General features: G+C 41.1%; 1 protein-coding gene across 3 annotated transcripts; it reads left to right on the forward strand.

Annotated features, from left to right (window-relative positions):
- Positions 1 to 14,641: 14,641 nt before the first annotated feature.
- On the forward strand, positions 14,642 to 22,091 carry LOC123131456 (SNF2 domain-containing protein CLASSY 1). 3 transcript variants are annotated; one of them, XM_044551135.1, is made up of 6 exons: positions 14,642 to 17,150; positions 18,046 to 18,201; positions 18,287 to 20,264; positions 20,722 to 20,817; positions 20,913 to 21,017; positions 21,808 to 22,091. In XM_044551135.1, exons 1-3 carry the CDS (start codon positions 14,766 to 14,768, stop codon positions 20,225 to 20,227), a joined length of 4,482 nt encoding a protein of 1,493 aa, XP_044407070.1. In that variant the 5' UTR covers positions 14,642 to 14,765; the 3' UTR covers positions 20,228 to 20,264; positions 20,722 to 20,817; positions 20,913 to 21,017; positions 21,808 to 22,091. The 3 variants fall into 3 exon arrangements, with proteins under 3 accessions (XP_044407070.1, XP_044407076.1, XP_044407066.1); XM_044551131.1 differs by having other exon boundaries at positions 14,644 to 17,150; positions 20,740 to 20,817; XM_044551141.1 differs by lacking the exon at positions 20,722 to 20,817 and having other exon boundaries at positions 14,643 to 17,150.
- The last annotated feature ends 288 nt before the right edge of the window (positions 22,092 to 22,379 follow it).

A 22,379-nucleotide genomic window follows, 5' to 3' on the forward strand; every position in this document is an offset into this window, starting at 1 on the left:
TCTCTGACTTTTGCGAGAAAATTTGTGAGGTTTTCATGGACGACTTTTCCGTCTATGGTTCCTCTTTTGATGATTGCTTGAGCAATCTTGCTCGAGTTTTGCAGAGATGTGAAGAAACTAATCTTGTCTTGAATTGGGAAAAGTGCCACTTTATGGTTAATGAAGGTATTGTCTTGGGGCACAAAGTTTCTGAAAGAGGTATTGAAGTTGATAAAGCCAAGGTTGATGCTATTGAAAAGATGCCATGTCCCAAGGACATCAAAGGTATAAGAAGTTTCCTTGGTCACGCCGGATTTTATAGGAGGTTCATTAAGGACTTCTCAAAAATCTCTCGGCCTCTGACTAATTTATTACAAAAAGATGTACCATTTGTCTTTGATGATGATTGTGTAGAAGCATTTGAAATACTTAAGAAAGCATTAGTCTCTGCACCTGTTGTTCAGCCACCTGATTGGAATTTACCCTTTGAAATTATGTGTGATGCTAGTGATTATGCTGTAGGTGTTGTTCTAGGGCAAAGAGTTGATAAGAAATTAAATGTTATCCATTATGCTAGTAAGACTCTAGACAGTGCTCAAAGAAATTATGCTACTACCGAAAAGGAACTTTTAGCAGTTGTGTTTGCTTGTGATAAGTTTAGACCTTATATTGTTGATTCTAAAGTAACTATTCACACTGATCATGCTGCTATTAAATATCTTATGGAAAAGAAGGATGCAAAACCTAGACTCATTAGATGGGTTCTCCTGCTGCAAGAATTTGATTTGCATATTGTTGATAGAAAGGGAGCTGAGAACCCCATTGCAGACAACTTGTCTAGGTTAGAGAATGTTCTTGATGACCCACTACCTATTGATGATAGCTTTCCTGATGAACAATTAAATGTCATAAGCACTTCTCGTAGCACTCCATGGTATGCTGATTATGCTAATTATATTGTTGCTAAATTTATACTACCTAGCTTCACATACCAACAAAAGAGAAAGTTTTTCTATGACTTGCGACATTACTTTTGGGATGACCCACATCTTTATAAAGGAGTAGATGGTGTTATTAGACGTTGTGTACCTGAGCATGAACAGGAACAGATCCTATGCAAGTGTCACTCTGAAGCTTATGGGGGACACCACGCTGGAGATAGAACTGCACATAAGGTATTGCATTCCGGTTTTATTGGCCTACTCTCTTCAAGGATGCCCGTAAGTTTGTTTTGTCTTGCAATAAATGTCAAAGAATTGGTAATATTAGTAGACATTAAGAAATGCCTATGAATTATTCACTTGTTATTGAACCATTTGATGTTTGGGGCTTTGATTATATGGGACCTTTTCCTGCCTCTAATGGATATACTCATATTTTAGTTGATGTTGATTACGTTACTAAGTGGGTAGAAACTATTACAACTAGTAGTGCCGATCATAACACTTCTATTAAAATGCTTAAGGAAGTTATTTTTCCGAGGTTTGGAGTCCCTAGATATTTAATGACTGATGGTGGTTCACATTTTATTCATGGTGCTTTCTGTAAGATGCTTGCTAAATATGATGTTAATCATAGAATTGCATCTCCATATCACCCGCAGTCTAGTGGTCAGGTAGAATCGAGCAATAGAGAGCGCAAATTAATTTTGCAAAAGACTGTGAATAGGTCTAGAAAGAATTGGTCCAAGAAACTGGATGACGCATTATGGGCCTATAGAACTGCATATAAGAATCCTATGGGTATGTCTCCATACAAAATGGTTTATGGAAAAGCTTATCACTTACCTCTCGAACTAGAACATAAGGCATATTGGGCTATTAAAGAGCTCAACTATGATTTCAAACTTGCCAGTGAGAAGAGGTTATTTGACATTAGCTCCCTTGATGAATGGAGAACCCAAGCTTATGAAAATGCCAAGTTGTTTAAAGAAAAAGTTAAAAGATGGCATGATAAAAGGATACAAAGGCGTGAGTTTAATGTAGGTGATTATGTATTGCTATACAACTCTCGTTTAAGATTTTTTGCAGGAAAACTTCTCTCCAAATGGGAAGGTCCCTACGTTATCGAGGAGGTCTATCATTCCGGTGCCATAAAAATCAACAACTTCAAAGGCACAAATCCAAAGGTGGTAAATGGTCAAAGGATCAAACACTATATTTCAGGTAATCCCATAAATGTTGAAACTAATATTATTGAAACCGTAACCCCGGAGGAATACATAAAGGACACTTTCCAGCCCGTTTCAGACTCCGAAAAGGAATAGGTATGTGTTACGGTAAGTAAACCGACTCCAAAACAATTTTTAAGGCAATATTTCTCCGTTTTGGAATATTTAGAAAAATAGAAAAATAAGTAGCAGTCCGGGGAGGACACGAGGCCTCCACGAGGGTGGAGGGCGCGCCCCCTACCTCGTGAGCACCTTGTGTGCCCTCCGGACTCTGTTTCCTTGCACGATACGTATTTTGGTCGGTAAAAATTCATTATATATACTCCTGAAGGTTTTGACTCTCGTATCACGCAAATATCCTCTGTTTTTGTTTTCGAGCTGTGTTGCTGCAGATTAGAGCAAGATGTCTTCTCAAGAGTCAGTCGGGGAGAGCCGGGTATCTAACCCGGCACCGGAACCAAGGGCAAACAGCGACGCTGACCACTTTGGGCCAGCAACGGAGGAAGAGATGGAGGCTGACCTGATGAGGGTAGATGCCATGGAAGACCAAGAAGTCACCTCTCGCCTCCAAGCTGGGTTTACGATGGGGGAACTACAGAGATCAGCTATTCCAAACTCGGTTATTCCTTCCAATATTAGATTTCTTTCCTATGAAAATATGAGGAGGAGTGTCTCTTGTTCTCCCGCAGCTATGCAACACCCTTGGGTGCAAGGAGCTTTAGCCGTTACAGGAAAGCTTCGCATCGAAATAATGGACCTCAAGCAGCAAGTCAATAAGCTCGAGGAGGAGAACCGTATCTTGAGGGGAATCATCGCCAAGAATATTACACCAACAACAAAGAAGGAGATATAATCACATGGGTATGGGCACTCCCCTTGGCAACTGCCAAGCTTGGGGGAGGTGCCCTGGTATCGTATCACCATCACAACTCCTATCTTTACCGTTTTCTTAGTTCGATCCTTTTAGTAGCATCTTGATTTAGTAGAATAAAGTCATGGCATGATCTAGTTTTGAGTTTTGCTTTATGATCCTTCTTTGTAATCGAGTCCGTGAGCTATATAATAAAGATTAGTGTTGAGTCAAGGGCTTGAGTATTTTGACATGATCTTGGGTGATTAGAAGAAAAAGAAAAAGAAGAATCAAAGAGTTCATATTGATCTTAGTGAAAGTAATGACTTTTCACATAGAAAGAGTATGATGATTAAAAGTTGTTGGGAATTGGCAAATATAGCTTTGTTCATCGTTGCAATTAATAGGAAGTAATAAGGAAAGAGAGGTTTCACATATAGATATATTATCATTGACATCTTTTATGATTGGGAGCACTCATTAAAATATGACATGCTAAAGAGTTGATGTTGGACAAGGAAGACAACATAATGAGTTATGTTTTCTTACATCTGAGATAAAGTATGTTGTCATGGATCCTCTAACGTGTTGAGCTTGCCTTTCCCCCTCATGCTAGCCAAATTCTCAGCACCAAGTAGAAATACTACTTGTGCTTCCAAATACCCTTAAACCAGTTTTACCATGAGAGTCCACCATATCTACCTATGGATTGAGTAAGATCCTTCAAGTAAGTTGTCATCGGTGCAAGCAATAAAAAATTGCTCTCTAAAAATGCATGACTTATTAGTGCAGAGAAATAAGCTTTGTATGAACTTGTTGTGGACGCAATAAAAGCGACGGACTGCATAATAAAGGTTCACATACAAGGGGCAATATAAAGTGATGTTCTTTTGCATTAAGATTTTGTGCATCAACCCTAAACGCGCATGACAACCTCTGCTTCCCTCTGCGAAGGGCCTATCTTTTATTATTATCCTCTACCTTATGCATGAGTCACGGTGATCTTCACCTTTCCTTTTTCATTTTATCCTTTGGCAAGCTCAGCACGTTGGAAAGAACATGATATATATATATATATATCTAATTGGATGTGGGGGAGCATGAATTATTACTGTTGACATTACCCTTGAGGTAAAAGGTTGTGGGGCAAAACTATAAGCCCCTATCTTTCTCTGTGTCCGATTAAAACTCTGTAACCACAAGTATCGCGTGAGTGTTAGCAATTATGAAGGACTAAGTGATAGTTGAGTATGTGGACTTGCTTTTAAGCTCTGACATAGACTCTTTCCGATGTTATGATAAATTGCAATTGCTTCAATGACTGAGGTTATAATTTGTTGGTGCTCAATAAGGTTTTTGATTCATGCTTTTTGCTTTGTGAACTGATCATCACTTGAACTTGAGTAATCATATGACAAAATCTTTATATGTTGCTGTTATGAAAATAATCATGATGCCTTCATGTCCGTATTTTATTTTTATCGACGCCTCTACCTCTAAACATGAGGACATATTTATTGTTATCGGCTTTTTGCTTGAGGACAAGCGAGGTCTAAGCTTGGGGGAGTTGATACGTCCATTTTGCATCATGCTTTTATATCAACATTTATTGCATTATGGGCTGTTATTTCACGTTATGTCACAATACTTATGGCTATTCTCTCTTATTTTACAAGGTTTACATGAAGAGGGAGAATGCCAACAGCTGGAATTCTGGGCTGGAAAAGGAGCAAATATTGCAGGCCTATTCTGTGCAACTCCAAAGGTCCTGAAACTCCATGGAATACCTTAAAATAAATAAAGAAAAATCATCGCCAAAGATGAAGGCCAGGTGGCCCACACCCTGCTCACGAGGGTGGGGGGCGCGCACCCCTGGGCGCGCCCCCTACCTCGTGGGCCCCCTGGTGGCTCTCCGACGCTCGTCTTCTCCTATATGAAGTCTTTCGATGAGAAAAAAATATGAAGCAACCTTTCGGGACGAGACTCCGCCGCCACGAGGCGGAACCAATCTAGGGCTCCGGTAGAGCTGTTCTGCCGGGGACACTTCCCTACGGGAGGGGGAAATCATCACCATCATCATCACCAACGCTCCTCTCATGGTAGAGGGAAATCTCCATCAACATCTTCACCAGCACCATCTCATCTCCAAACCCTAGTTCATCTCTTGTATCCAATTCTTGTCTCCAACTCCGGGATTGGTGCTAGTAGTGTTGATTACTCCTTGTAGTTGATGCTAGTTGGTTTATTTGGTGGAAGATCATATGTTCAGATCCTTTATGCACATTATTACCCCTCTGATTATGAACATGAATATGCTTTGTGAGTAGTTACGTTTGTTCCTGAGGACAAGGGAGAAGTCTTGGTATTAGTAGTCATGTGAATTTGGTATTCGTTCGATATTTTGATAAGATGTATGTTGTCTAACCTCTAGTGGTGTTATGTGAACGTCGACTACATAACACTTCACCATTATTTGGGCCTAGAGGAAGGCATTGGGAAGTAGTAAGTAGATGATGGGTTGCTAGAGTGACAGAAGCTTAAACCCTAGTTTATGCGTTGCTTCGTAAGGGGCTGATTTGGATCCATATGTTTCATGCTATGGTTAGGTTTACCTTAATACTTTTGTTGTAGTTGCGGATGCTTGCAATAGAGGTTACATAAGTGGGATGCTTGTTCAAGTAAGAACAGCACCCAAGCACCGGTCCACCCACATATCAAACTATCAAAGTACCGAACGCGAATCATATGAGCGTGATGAAAACTAGCTTGACGATATTTCCATGTGTCCTCGGGAGCGCTTTTCCTATTATAAGAGTTTGTCCAGGCTTGTCCTTTGCTACAAAAAGGATTGGGCCACCTTGCTGCACTTTATTTACACTTGTTACTTGTTGCTCGTTACAATTTATCTTATCACAAAACTATCTGTTACCACTTATTTCAGCACTTGCAGAGAATACCTTGCTGAAAACCGCTTATTATTTCCTTCTGCTCCTCGTTGGGTTCGACACTCTTACTTATCGAAAGGACTACGATAGATCCCCTATACTTGTGGGTCATCAAATCTCATCTGGAGGCCTCCACCGGTACTCTGTCGGAAGGGGAATCAATCACGGAGGCCATCTTCATCAACCTTGTTGCCTCCATGATGATGTATGAGTCTCTCTCTCCCGCTCTCTCTCTCTCTCTCTCGCTCTCTCTCTCTCTCTAATCTTCAATATAATGATCTCTCTGGAGATCTATTCGATGTAATCTTTATGGTGTTTTTGTTGGGATCTGATGAATTATGGGTTTATGATTAGATTATTCATTGAAAGTAATTGAGTCTTTTCTGGGATTTATTATGTGTGATTGTATAGCCTTATATTTCTCTCTCATCTACCTGTCCTCTTTGGTCAATTAGATTGATTTATCTTCAGCAGGAGAGGTGCTTGGTAGTAGGTTCAATCTTGCGGTGTCCTTACTCTGTGACTGGAGGAGTTGCAATGCACGTATTTGTATTGTTGCTACTAAGGGTAAAACGATGGGGTACAATCATATTAATTGATTTTACTTTGTCTACATTATGTCATCATGCTCCAAGCATTACTCTATTTGTTATACCCCAAGATGCATGCTGGATAGCCCTCAAGCAGTGGAGTAATAGTAGTAGATTTAGTAAAATTAATGGTCGACTTGCCTCGGACGTAATGCCTATATGTTGCACAACAGTATTTTGTTTACCCACCATTACTATGCCGATGAGAGAAATGCCTCTAGTAACGCTATGACCCCCCCCGGGTCCATTCACTTTATGTTTACTAAAACCCTAAAAAAAACTTGCATCAGTTTATTATCTTTTATTTTACTCTTTATTTATCTATCTACCACTATCAGATTTGATCCTTACAATTAACGAGTACAAGGGGATTGACAACGCTCTTGACCATGTTGGATGCAAGTATTTGCTTTGTGTGTGCAGATATCCTTGTCTTGTTTGCTTGGTGTCTCCTACTGATTAGATAACCTTGGTGCTTAACTGAGAAAAATACTATCTGCTACTATATTACACCACACTTCCTCTTCGGGGAAATCCCAACGCCTATCACAAGTAACACTTATCAACAATAAATTAGCACATATGCATTGAGGACTTTAGCCATTAAACTTTTTAATGCGCTTAGCACCTCATCTAAGCAACTGTGTAGCGAAAGAGGCCTTTAGGCATTCCCAATGCTTGTATGTTAGCATCATAGGTAAAAATCAGATATGGTAACCTATTTAATGAGGAAAGAGAGAGTAGCCATATCTTAAGGACCCTGATAAGTGCCACACGTCAGGTACGAGCACATGGCAACTCCGAGCATTTTTTATTGCAAGTTTAGTGATGCAAGTACGACAACTCATGACCACCTCGTGCTTCAGTTTAATTTTGACAGAAACTTATCATGTGTCGTTGGAATTTGCCATTCTTGCGTAACTGTAATAAGCGTCAAGGCCGGAGTGCCACACACCTGACGTGTGGCACTTATTATTTTGACATCTTATATAGAAATGACGTGTGGCATTCATTTTGATATTATAGTGAATATTAATTGAGTGCCATGATTAATATCCTTCCTAATATCAACATGCACGCACTTATTATTCTCTATAATTCTCAATAGCGAACCAAAAACCAATCCCAACATTAACCAAGTAGTTAACGCACAACTAAATGTGCATGTCCAATACATGTTGTTATTATAGAGAATATTAAGTGCATGTTGATATTAGGTAGGATAAGAATTGCGCGTTAACTAATTGGTTAATGTCAGGATTGGTTTTTGGTTCGCTGTTAACTGCATGCTAAACATGTTGATCACTCAACATTGGAACAATGTAGGCCGTTTGATTGACATGGTTTGATGGCCAAAATTAGTTGGATCTGATCCTTTATTTTTTTATAGTGCTAGAGATAGACTTGCTATAAATACCCCCCCTCCAAAATATAAGATGTATTATATTTTCAAAAATTTAAACCTCTCTATCTTTGACCAAGTTTATAGACAAAAATATAATGTCTAGAATACCAAATCAATGTCACTAAGTTCACCATGAAACATATTTTTATATTTTGTATATTTAGTTTTGTAAATTGGTAAAACTGTGTCTATCATAGCTTACCACAAAACTTGTTTAGAATTGCTAAGCTTTTAACAATTTATAAGTTTCAACATAAATCTGAGATAAATAGTGGAGCATAAATTTAATGTAAAAAGATGACCCAATAGAGGGATTATGAAAATATGCATTTATGTGTCCTCACAAAAAAAATCATTTCAGCTCACTACGACATAAATATATATGGAACATTTTTTTGTCTAGGACACATATAACTGTATTTTCAATCGCACCGTTGGATCATGTTATATTATAGGTGCATTGTTTCAGTATTTTTGAGAAATTTTACATTGTCGAAACCCTTAACTAGTTATGTGGTAAGTTATAATAGAAAATCTGAAAGTGCAAGTGGCACCTAAACTATATTCTGGTGTGATGACAATATGGTTAGTGGAACTAATATCTGTTGCTAAAGTTTATCTCAGGATATTGATTCCAAGTGTTTCGTGATGGAGATGTGCGACCCCACAATTCAAAAAGGTCAAAGGCGTGGTCAACTGGCGATTCGAAGGTTTTAGTTTTGGTTTGCTTCGAGTCGTAGAAAAGACCGCACTATTAAGAGGGGTCGGTGTGGATAAGTGTTGTGTGGGAATGCCATCGCCGAACCATATACACTAGCCTACCATTCCTACCACTTAAATCCATAGTGTGCGTGCATGTGGTACTCAGAGAGCTCGCAACAGAAAGTTACTGGGTACCACGTGCGCATAGGGTCTTTGGACCCTCGTGCACATGGGGCACTGCGTAAACTCTCTGGGTACCCCGTGCGCACGAGGTCTTTTGACCCCCGTGCGCACGGGGCTAACTTAGCCCGTGCGCACGGGGTCCAACGGACAGAAACGACCACCCGAGCATGAACACTATAAAGCCCCCCTTCTTCATCCTCCATCCCTAACCCTAATGTCTTGTTGAGCTCCACTATTGCTACACTCCATTATGCTCAATGCTCTCAATCCCTCCACCCAGACTTGTTGAAAATTTGGGGATTGGGAGAGCAAGACCCGATCTACATCTTGACCAAACCGAATCGCGTTCCCCGCAATATTTCTTCCCCGTTGACTTATTACTCTTGGAGCTTGGGCTCCTAGGTGGTTAGAGGTTCTTGATGTCTACTATGCAACTTTATTCTTGTAGACTCGTGTTGGGCCTCCAAGCGCAGAGTTCTGTAGGATAGTAGCAATTTTCCCTCAAGTGGATGACCTAAGGTTTATCAATCCATGGGAGGTGTAGGATGAAGATAGTCTCTCTCAAGCAACCCTGCAATCAAATACAAGAAATCTCTTGTGTCCCCAACACACCCAATACAATAGCAAATTCTATAGGTGCACTAGTTCGGCGAAGGGATGGTGATAAAAGTGTAGTATGGATAGTAGATATGAGTTTTTGTAGTGCGAATAATAAAAAACAACAAGGTAGTAAATAGTAAAATGGAGCACAAACGGTATTGCAATGATGGAAAATGAGGCCTAGGGTGCATACTTTCACTAGTGCAATCTCTCAACAATGCTAACGTAGTTGGATCATATGATTATCCCTCAAACTGCAATAAAGAATCACTCCCGAGTTCCTATTAGCAGAGAACAAAAGATAGAAATTGTTTGTAGGGTATGAAACCACCTCAAAGCTATTCTTTCCAATCAATCTATCCTAGAGTTCGTACTAAAATAATAGCAAGCTATTCTTTCCGATCAATCTAATCAAGAGTTCATACTAAAATAACACCATATGATGCATATCAACCAACTCTAATGTCACCTAGATACCCCAATGTCACTGCGAGTACCCGTGAGTTATTATACGATATATATCAAACAATTTTAGATTCATAATACTCAATCCACACAAAGACCTACAAGGAGACCCCAAAGTTTCTATTGGAGAAAAGATAATAAAAATGTGCATCAACCCCTACGCATAAATTACCCCAAAGTCACCTCGGGAATCTGCAAGTTGAGTGGCATAACATATATCAAGTGAATCAAAATAATACCCCATTGTCACCATGGGTATTCATATGCAAGACATATATCATGTGTTCTCAGATCTGAACATTCAATCCGATAAGACAAAACTTCAAAGGGTAAAGACTCAATTCATCACAACAAGAGTAGAGAGGGTAGAAACATCATATGATCCATCTATGTTAACAAAGCCCATGATATATCAAGATCATGACATCTCGAGATCGCGCGAGAGAGAGGTTAAACACATATCTACTGGTACAAACCCTCAGCCCCGAGGGTGGACTACTCCCTCCTCATCGTGGTGGCTGCTGGGATGATGAAGATGGCCACCGGTGATGATTCCTCCCTTTGGTAGGCTGCCGGAATGGTGTCCCGATTGGTTTTCGGTGGCTACAGAGGCTTGCGGTGGCGGAACTTCTGATCTAGGATCTCCGTGAGGGTTTTCAGAATATTTGAGATTTTATAGGGTGAAAAGGGGGTGCGGGAGGCCACCGAGGTGGGCACAACCCACCGGGGCACGCCTGGGGGCCCATGCGGGCCCTGGTGGGTTGTGCCGTCCTCGAGGCACCCCCTAGGTGCTGCTTTGGCCCATTGGTAGTCTTCTGGTCCATAAAAAATCCACAAAAAGTTTCGCGGTGTTTGGAGAACTTTCATTTCTGCACAAAAAACAACACCACGGTAGTTCTGCTGAAAACAACGTCGTCTGGGTTAGTTCCATGCAAATCATACCAAAACCATATAAAATTATTGTAAACATGGCATGCATACTTCATAAATTATAGATTCGTTGGAGACGTATCAGTTCCTCCGGAAGCTTCCTTGCTTGTGGTGTGCTTCAGAAAAGTTTGTAAAGGTGTGGTGGTCGCCTTCAAGACCAACCCCGAGTGATTTGAGGCTCGTCCATTGGGGGTGACTCGAAGGAGACTATGGTGAGCCTTCGTGGCGTTCCGCAAGCTTTGGCTCCGGCACCGCTCTAAACGGAGAGTAGCTCTTCCCCAAGGAAGAGTGAACTTCGGGATAAAATCCGGGTCCTCGCCTCACTTGTGGTTAATCCTTTCCCGCACCTTACTTTTGGCTTGCTAATTATATTGTTGCCTAGCATACTTTGCTTTAAGCTTGCTTGTCATATAGGTTGTGTTCACCTAGTTGCATATCTAGTGAACCCTATTTATCAGCTAAACATTAAAATTGACAAGAAAGATTAGAATTTGTAGTCTCCTATTCACCCCCCTCTAGTCGACCATATCAATCCTTTCAAAATTGAACTCCATTGTAAATATTTATATATTTTGCTATAAATTTTGTCAAACATAGACAAAGTTTGACTTTTTGAAAACTTATAAACCTTATAATTAGGAACAGATGGAGTACAATATTAACAAAGTTAATTATCAAAACTAATGCACAAAAAGAGAGTGCGCCATTAAATAGGGATGGTGTGGGTACACCTCACCTACCCAACCATATGTTGTCTTTATTTGTGAGTGTGACATAAACAACTACAACTACCGCCTCAATTCGCATAAGGATGATACTTTGGACTCGATTCAGTTTTCAAAATATAACTTTGATGATTAACTTTTATTATAAAATAAAAAGTGTAATATAAAAATCTTTTTCAAAATGGGCAGAAACTTTGGAGTATAAGGATTACTCACTTCTTCACATAATAAGATTGTGGCTGCAATATTTATTGATAGCAGTACAATTTTGACTTTGTTGGTGTCATTCGGTTCTATCTTTTTCCAATATTATATTCACTTAGTTCCTATTGACATGGCACACATACATTTTGAGATTTAACTCAGATAAAACAATGCGAATTGTGTGTTACAAACATTATACTATTCATTTTGCAGTAAAATGTGTTGTTTCCAGTTGTATATTTTCTCTTATGGCATATAATTAATATATTATTGGCAAAACTGGCGATGAAAGTTAACACATAAAAGTTCAAATTATAACTTTCATGATAGTGTATTTGAGGTTCAACTTTAACCAATGATCTGAGCAACAAAACGTGGATTATGTGTTACAAAAACTGTACTATTCAAATTGCAGTAAAATGTGTTTTTCAATTGTGTATTTCTTGTGACTAGTAAACGTGTCCAATGCATGTGATATTGGGTAGAATATTAATTGCATGTTGATATTAGGTAAGGATATGGATTGTGAGTAATTATGTGGTTAATGTGAGAATTTGATATTTAATACGGTATTAATTGCACGCAAAACACGCTGAACACTCAACATTGGAGCAATGTAGGCCGTTTGATTGGCATGATTTGATGACTGAGATTAGTTGGATCCGACCCTTTGTTTCTATTATACTGTTATATATAGATTTATAATTAATATATTATTGATGACCAAACTTTATGCACAAAAAACGAGTGCACCATTAAATAGGGACGGTGGGTACACCTCATCTCACCTACCAACCACATGGCGCCTTTATTTATGAGTGTGACATAAACAACTATTCCTTTCGTCGAGATGCACAAGTCACCTTACGAAAACTAAGGCTGGTTGTAATGGGGAGTATCATATACTAGTATTATGCATATGATACTAGTGTATGATACTACCTCCCTAAGGCTGGTCATAGTGGGAAGTAACTTAGACTAGTAACATGCATATGTTACTAGTCTATGTTACCATCTTCATAGTGGGGAGTAACATGTATATAGTAACATGCAAGCCATCATTTATTAAGATGTAGACTCATTTTGCCTTGGGATGTGTTATGTTACAGTAACATATTATGTTACTCCAACCATCTCTCTCCTCATTAAATACATGCCATGTAAGCAATTTTTTTTGGGATGTGTTATGTTACTTGCTATGTTACTTCACTATGACCAATGCATAATAGGAGTATCATATATTAGTATCACGAGTACTCTATTTATTGTCATGCATGACACAAAGTAGCATAGCATTTATTATGATACGGTATCATGATATGATACCCCACCCTCTCTTTCTTCATTTAATGCTATGACACCTCATCAAAATTGCCTAGTTGGCATTCATGATACTAACTATGATACTAACATTACGATCAGCCTAAATAATCTCAAAACACATAGGTGCGGTGCATTAACTTTCATCTTGTTTCTTGTTTTTGACATAAATAAGGGAATCAACCAATAAGAGCTGTGAGGCATGTATGCTTTCAATGACTTAAGACTACCCAACACGACATGCAGTGACCAGTTTATTGCATGCAATGATATTAATTAGCAAATAAACATTAAGTTCTCTCGTTTTCCCCTTCACTTGCACAATCTAAAATGACTTATGCACCTAGACGAAGCGAGTACAATTACTGACTCGATTCATGTAAAAGACGATACTTTCGGCATCTATATGGTTTTCAAAATATAACTTTGACGATTAACTTTTATTATAAGTAAAACGTGTAACATGTAAACCTTTTTCAAAATAGGCAAAAACTTTAGATTATAAGGATTACTCACTTCACCACTTATAATAGGATAATGCAGAGTGAGTTTGACCTTCATTGTTATTATCTTTACAATTAAAGCTGGGCTAGAATTGTTCTTTCGCACATCACCCACCCCTCCCCTTGATCTCCCCCTCTATCAGTTTTGATTCCCCTACTCCTCCTATCTCTGAGTTTTTCAGCGATTTGCTTGAAAACCGTCTTAATTGCCCCACATTTTATTGAATTAGCAAATAAGATCATGTTTTCTTTGACAAGACACTAAATGCTTACCAAATAAGATCCTAGAATTCATTCGGGGAGATAAATAATGGGTACTCCCTCTGTAAACTAATATAAGAGCGTTTAGATCACTAAAATAGTGATATAAACACTCTTATATTAGTTTACAGAGGGAGTAGGATTTTATTTGGTAAACACTTATTTACACAATCTCATTAATATGGGCATGTAAATCGCGGACTAACATTCTAGAATATTTATATTTGTTGCAATGCATGGACAATTATTATAGTTAGATAAAAAAATGTGCAGTGGTTATTGTCAATTTTAACCTAACCTGCTCCATCCACGGCGAAATTAGCGCGCTGGCCCCCGTCGTCAGTCAGTAGATTTAATTAATGCGCGCGCCCGTTCGGGAAAGCCGGTAAAAGATTGCCATGAATATAGCCAGCTCGAAAGGGAGTAAATTCAGGGCCAGAACGAAGGAAGCACCGCAGTGGCCAGTGCTAACGGCTTTCACGCGTCCGTCGCTTCCGAAAGCGGCCGAAAGGCTGAGTGAGGGGACGAGTGACGGTGGCACAGAACCCACGGCGGGATTCGCTCCAGAGAGGAAACCCCAGAAAAGTGGCGACGACACGCCGTGGCGCCGTCTGCAGGGCGGTTGCCGCACCCGATCCGGCCTCCTCCTCGGACTCCGGTCCCGGCCCCGGCCCCGGCCGCCGTTTCGCGGGCTTTTCTCTCTCCTTGTGGACCACAGAACCCCCGCTCCGGGCCCGCGCGTCAGTCTCGCGGGGCGTCGACATAAACCCCCGCCCCACGCCCGCTAACCGCGAGAGCGTCAGGGAGTAGGAGTAGGAGTAGTACTACTATACCTCTGCTGACTCCTCCTTACCCCCACCTGACCTGACGACTCTCGCCTCCGCCGTTCCGGAAACAGACTCGCTCTCCCCTCCCCGCCCCGCCCCGCCCCGCATGGATCGCGCCGCTCGCCGCCGCGCCCGCAGCGGCGGCGGAGGAACCCCGGCGACGCCCTCCACGCGCGCGCGCCGCCGCGACGACGCCGGGACGATCGTCATCGACCTCGACGACGACGGGGCGGCCCCTGCGGCTGCTGCTGCGGCGAGCAGGCGCTCTTCCTCCTCCTCCTCCTCCTCCTCGGCGGCGACGATGCCGGTGCCGCTGGTGGGGGCGGTGGCGACGCGGACCCGATCGAGGAGACTGGCGATGCAGCCGCCGGCGCCGGAGGAGGCGCCGAGGGCCAAGAGGAGGAGGAAGGGGGCGACGAGGGCGGACGCCGACGGCGGCGGTGGGAGCAAGGGCGCCGACTCCTCCAAGTCGGAAACGAGACCGAATCGTCGTGGGCGGCCCCCGCGGGCCTCAGTGAAGAGCAAGGAGGCAGAGGCGGAGGCGGATGCGCCCGCCTGTGGAGACTGGGTGGAGGTGTCCCGGGGCGATGGCTATGACGGCGGTGGGCGGCGAGGTGATGATGCTTCTGGCGATGATAATGGCGAATCTCGCGCCGACGAGGCATGCGGCATTGGCCAGGGGAGCCATGAGCATCACAGTGCCGCTAGTGGGAATCGAATCAATGAGCATCAGGGGAGTGGGGCGGTCAATGGTTCGAATTCGTGTCATGTGATGAATGAGGTGGTGGTATCAGGCGATGCAGGGGGGCTGAAAGGTCGTGGGGGTGAGGGAGGTGGGCTAGGTGGTGGTTTTCATGTGGATGAGGAGCACATGAATGAAGACGATACAACAGTAGGCTGTGGAAACAGGGAGCTGCCGACGGCGGATGCGATGATGGATGACGAGGCTGCAGCGTCTGAAGATGACTTTGGAGATTACTATGACGACGAGATGATGGAGGAAAGACTGGTTGCAGATCTGATCCGTGCTTATAGTAATGGTGGTAATTTGGAGGCAAGTAATGGTGCTTACGGCAATGGTGGTGATTTGGAGGAAGCCGAGGATGAGATGGGATTCACTGATGATGGTGATGATGACGATTTTATGCATGATGCAGATGAATGTGGCATGTCTGAACCAATCAACGACGATGCTAAGGCGCCAATCAACGATGATGCTAAGGCGGGAACGCAGGATCCGGTGGATCACAAGGTTGTTGCTGGTGAGGTTAGGTGCCATGAGGAGGAGGAGGAAGAAGATGTTATTAAGGATGAGGTGGAGACTAAGCGAGAAGGAGCTACGGGCTTTAATCAAGGGAGATCGCATATAGAAATTCTTGATTCAGACGAGGAAGTAAAAGTGCTCAATGATGCCAGTAAGGCCTCGAAGAGGAAACCGTTGCCGCGAAAAAAGGAACCTGTCGTGCCATGTGTTGCATGGAGGACTCGGTCATTATGGGGGCTTAAGCAAGATAGGTTGTCGTACAATGCGTATTTTGAGGAGTTGTCCGATGAGCCAGAAGAGGAGGATGATTCAGAAGTGGAACTGGATGACGAGGATGATGACAGTGCCGATGATGACAATAGTGCCAGTCATGATTCAGAAGTGGAACTGGAAGAAGAGGACGCAAAAAAGAAAGCGAAAGAGGAAGAAGAGGCCGAAATGAGAAAACGCAAGAAAGAAATTGCCTCATCTTCGGCTAAAATAAGGGCTGGGCCTTTGCCTCTTTATACGAATACAGGGAAGAGAATACAAAAAGCAACCCCACACAGGTGCAACAACTCAAAGCCACGGAGGAGGATACAAACCCACCATAGAATTGACTCATCTGATGATGAGATAATTGATCATACTGTAGCAGATGGTTTCAAGTGGGAAGTCGACAAAAAACCAGGGATTCAACCACTGAACTTTGATAAAGATGGCAGTGAGGGTCCAGTGGGCAATGACATTACACAGCATCAGAAGCAGACACATTTTACTTGGGATCTTGAGAGGAGGAAAAGGCTGAAGCTTGAAACGACGACTAAGGAACGTCAATTGTTTGAGCGACATTTGGACTCGGACTCTAGCCCATCCAGTTCGGATCAGAATAAAAGGCATGGCGATGATAGCAAAACTGAGAGGGAAAAGAAGCATTTGGCATCAAAATCTGGAAAATCTGCCAAGAAATCCAGCCGTTCAGGTTCAAAAACGCTAAAGCGACAGTCACTTCTGAAGCTTCTGATGGATAAGATGAGTGGCGACAAAGATGGAGGATTCTCTCCTTTTGACCAGCATCCTCAGTTCGACTATAATTTCAAGGATCCTCATCCATTGGTATTCTCATTTGGCACTGAAAATTCCACACCAGCTGACATACCAGAGCAAAATGCTAAAGAAAATATGCTGTGGGGTGACTTTGACTTTGCTTTAGAGTCAGAGAATATTGGAACCTACTATGATGACGAGGTAAGTTTGTATTGCAGCATGACAATTGTCTCTGACCTTGCAGATCCATGACTGTTATTCTTCTGTTTTCCTTAGTGGTGTTGATTTGATTATGTTAACCAGTCCCTTATTATTGTTTTTAAAGTAGGTATTGAATTATTTTAAAATTTCTGTAGTTGTTTAACTAGACCTGGCTATAAGCTAATAACTGCACAGACTGAGCTGTTATTATATCCGATCTGAATATATAACATGATTAACTTCAGAAGACTCAGGCTTGACCAGTTTGAGGAACATGGAGCTTAAGATTCACGCTGATCAAGAAAGAAAAAGGATTTCACGTAATGTGAGGCTGACCATCGTAGCTTCATCCCTGTATTCTCAGATAAAAGAACAGGACTAGTTTCATAAGTTCAATGTTTACCAATATTTTAATGGAGCACACTTTGAGAGTGATTATCTCTGCTTGGCATGATCAGCTAATGTTGACACAAACCATACTTTATGCTACTAACCAGTGACGGAGCTTCCCTAGGGCCAAAGGGGGCTATCGCCCCCCTACTCTAGAAAATCCATTGTGTGTATACCCTTAATGTTGGGCTTAAATATCAAATATTTGTCAAAATTCAAGCATAATTTGCATTCTTTGCCCCCTCAACACTGCTTAGCCCCTTCAACAATCTCTGTCAAGCTCCGCCACTGCTACTAATAGATACCTCTGACCATTTGTTACTTATCCATAGAAACTAAAGATTCCTTAATGCTATCTGTGTATTTTACACTGGAAATGTTACATCCTGGAGAATCTGGTCAACTTTAACTATATAATGCACCATATTGCTTCTCCTAGAATTTCTACTTGTCGCATGCTTATATTTACAGCATGTTGAAATGATTAGCCTGTATTATATTGCAGCACCAAGGAGAGACCAATGTGCTAGATCTTGGACTTCCTTCTAAAACACCTTGTTCTCGAGGGAAGCATGAATTTATTATTGACGACCAAATAGGAATCAGATGCAAATACTGCTCCTTGGTAAATCTGGAAATCAGATTTGTTTTACCATCAATGGTGAGCCATGTATTTTTTCTCTCGAAATTTTAGCTCACTCCACAATACAAAGGTAAGTTTCATCAGTTAACTCCTCTCATTTCAGGTCTCAAATTACACAGAAAAAACTCCTTGGCGAAATGGATCTTATTTGAAGGAAGCGTTGATGTATCATGATCTTTGTGAACAAGCTGGAAGTGTTGACGGGCAATCTCAAGATTTCCATCTATATGGAACAGTATGGGATCTCATCCCTGGTGTCATTACTAGTATGTATCAGCATCAACGCGAAGCATTTGAATTTATGTGGACAAATCTAGTTGGTGATATTAGGCTTGATGAGCTGAAGCATGGAGCTAAACCTGATGTTGTTGGAGGATGTGTGATCTGTCATGCCCCAGGGACAGGAAAGACACGTTTAGCTATTGTTTTTATCCAGACATATATGAAGGTATTTCCAGACTGTCGGCCAGTTATTATTGCACCTCGCGGGATGCTGTTTGCTTGGGAAGAGGAGTTCAAAAAATGGGACGTCAATGTTCCTTTCCATATAATGAACACTACAGATTTTTCAGGGAAAGAAGACAGAGACATATGTAGGCTAATAAAGAAAGAGCATCGGACAGAGAAGTTGACGAGGCTTGTAAAACTGCTTTCATGGAACAAGGGTCATGGTATTCTTGGAATAAGTTATGGTCTATATATGAAACTTACATCGGAAAAAAAATCTGGCTGCACTGAAGGGAACAAAGTAAGAAGTATTCTTCTCGAGAACCCTGGTTTGCTTGTGCTAGATGAAGGACACACACCTAGGAACGAGCGCAGTATTATGTGGAAGACATTGGGAAAAGTTAAAACTGAGAAGCGCATAATTCTATCAGGAACTCCTTTCCAGAACAATTTTCTTGAGCTTTATAATATACTCTGTTTGGTAAGGCCTAGGTTTGGTGAAATGTTTTTGACTGAGAAAAAAGTGGGCAGAAGGCACTATGTCTCAAAGAAGCGACAGGATAAGTTTTCTGACAAATACGAAAAAGGAGTTTGGGCTTCATTAACTAGTAATGTAACTGATGATAATGCAGAGAAAGTCAGATCAATACTGAAGCCATTTGTTCATATCCATAATGGCACCATTCTTCGAACTCTTCCAGGGCTCAGAGAGAGTGTGATTGTTCTGAAACCTCCTCCTCTTCAGAAGAGTATCATTAGAAAGGTGGAGAATATTGGGTCTGGTAATAATTTTGAGCATGAATATGTTATTTCCTTAGCTTCGACACATCCTTCTCTTGTGACTGCCATCAACATGTCCGAAGAGGAAGCTTCACTTATTGATAAACCTATGCTTGAGAGATTAAGGTCAAATCCCTATGAAGGGGTTAAAACAAGATTTGTAATTGAAGTCGTTCGTTTGTGTGAAGCACTGAAAGAAAAGGTATTGATCTTTAGTCAATTTATTCAGCCACTAGAATTGATAAAAGAACACCTTAGCAAGCTTTTCAAATGGAGAGTAGGGAAAGAGATTCTCCAAATGGATGGGAAGATCCAACCACGATATCGCCAGACTTCAATTGAAGTTTTCAATAATCCAGATAGTGATGCGAAGGTGTTACTTGCATCTACAAGAGCTTGCTGTGAAGGGATTAGCCTAACCGGAGCTTCAAGAGTTGTTCTTCTAGATGTGGTTTGGAATCCCGCTGTGGGAAGGCAAGCTATCAGTAGGGCATTTAGGATAGGACAGAAGAAATTTGTATATACATACAATTTAATAACTTATGGAACAGGTGAAGGTGACAAGTATGATAGACAAGCAGAAAAGGACCATTTGTCTAAGTTGGTCTTCTCTCAAGAGGATGAGTTCAATAATGTCAGGAACATGCTATCAAAAGCTGAAATGGATCACTGTTCTAAGTTAATATCTAAGGATAAAGTTCTGGAGGAGATGACCTCCCATGACCAGCTAAAGGGCATGTTCTTAAAGATACACTATCCACCAACTGAGTCAAACATGGTTTTCACTTACAACCAGATTGCCCCCGAGTTGAGTTAATGGTAACATTGGCATCAGTTTGATTAATACTAACAAGGTATGCTCTTAAACGTAGGATATCTTCATGTAATTAATGTATCAATGATAGTGGTGTAGCCTTCCATCAGTTCTATAATTCTGTGGATGCTAGCATTATTTTGGTTCCTCTTGTTTGCTGTCATATATAGAGTTCCATTTATAGCATAAATTTTGTATGGTTAGTTGATGTCTCTATCTGAGTATGACTGTATTGTCATATGTTATTTCCCTAGTTAAAGAATGCCAAGACTTGGAAACTGTATTATGATAATGCGTGCATATAAAAGAGCCAACTTGGGATACCATGCTACTGCATCATGGAATTTTAGTTTGGCTCTGCATCTTACAAGAGGAAATGGACATATTAGTTTTTTTGCAATGCTATAAGCCTGAAAAAAAAAGATTCAGCCTTCATTTCATTGTCTGATACCCTCAGTGTTTACTATCTGATGTACCGAAAATTTGTTGGTTAACAGCTTCTTTATCACTTACAGTACTTAAGTCTGCTCATCGAGTCATTTATACTGATGCCAGCAATAATGGAATAAAGGAGCCTACCACATGTTTTCATGGTCAGAGGCTCCTAGATCATTGTACCTCTATGCAGAACGCGTTTTCAAGTATGCAGAGTGTTCATATTGCTTTGTGTTAACACTTGTTTACATAGGGAGATATCTGCAGCAGTCACATGTATACATGACGTCCTTTAGTGGCTGGCCTTCGCTTTGCTAACTCAAGTATGGTGGCAGCTGCCAATATTCGCAGATGATGCGTAAGTACCCCTTCAGCTACTATTTCAGCTATATTATCTACTTTGTATGAATACATGTTTTAGCATAGTAAACTTTTACTTCGTCCAATGTCTTCTATGGACCGAGCTTTGTTGGTCCACGAGAATGGTGATGACTGACTAGATATATAAGCTCAACATAAGATGGGCTAATAAACCTGCTTCACTAGGCTGTGTCTAGATATGTTCTCTGGGTGTTGTAATAACTAGTAGCAGAACCACTCACTTTCCATTTTGTCCGTGTATATCTAAATATTTCCCCCAACTCTTTGCCCACTGTGAACTTCAAAAGAGCTGTTTGTCTTTTTTGTGTGTCTTGTCCATCCTAATATTTTTCTTTGTTTTGTACCAGCAAACAGTAAGATTTTTGTTTGGAACAAACTGTAGGTTGACTGTAATTACCGCACCATAATTTTGCTTTATGGAGCACTGGTTAGCATATGAGATATACGACTTCTACAAAAATGACCGACTTCTTTGGATGTCGTTGGTGTTTCTACAGTTGTGTGTGCGTGTTTGAAAAGAACATGAGAGGCATGAGTCTTTATAGGTTTACAGCTAATGAACACCACATTACTCAACAAATTCCACCATGATCATAGGCTCATAGCACAATTCTAGTCCTAAGCACCTTCAAATATTTGCCCAGCTAGCACCACAGCTGTACAGCTGCTCCTTTTTTTTATTCGTATCATGCTGGTTTTGTTTCTGAAAGAACGAAGACAAGCATGTGCACATGCTTCTCAGTAACTTTTCGACATATCTCTTGCAGGTTTTTCAACAGTGCTTTCTGTGGTAGAGTGGGAGCGATCAGCACAATCTAGAGACGAATCGGCTTGATCTGTATCTGTTGCTTACTGGATATAACTGTAAAAACATGCAATGGGTTTTGTGCTAGAAAGGCCACTGGTAATGGCCACTGGTAATGCTGTAGAGTCATGCTCAAACGTCTCTAGGTTAGTAATTTTCGCCAGCGAGTTGGAAAACAGCAGGTCTGATCATCATTCAGTCGTATGATGCTCAGTACCGGTGTTTAATTGAATAATCTATTGGCAAGTACTCCCTCTGTTCCTAAATATTTGTCTTTCTAGAGATTTCAACAAGTGACTACATACGAAGCAAAATGAGTGAATCTACACTCTAAAATATGTTTATATACATCCGTATGTGACAGTTTATTTGAAATATCTAGAAAGACAAATATTTAGGAACAGGGAGAGTATTCCTGAGTACAGATGGTTATGGCCTTTCCATGATTTGTTCATGGCTTGATGTTGTGTTCTTCTCTGCGCACTTGATTAGAATCAGATAACACCTGTGAAGATTTAACTTGCATACGGCGCG

This window comes from Triticum aestivum, chromosome 1B (genome assembly GCF_018294505.1).
Source record: "Triticum aestivum cultivar Chinese Spring chromosome 1B, IWGSC CS RefSeq v2.1, whole genome shotgun sequence".
NCBI lineage: Eukaryota > Viridiplantae > Streptophyta > Magnoliopsida > Poales > Poaceae > Triticum > Triticum aestivum.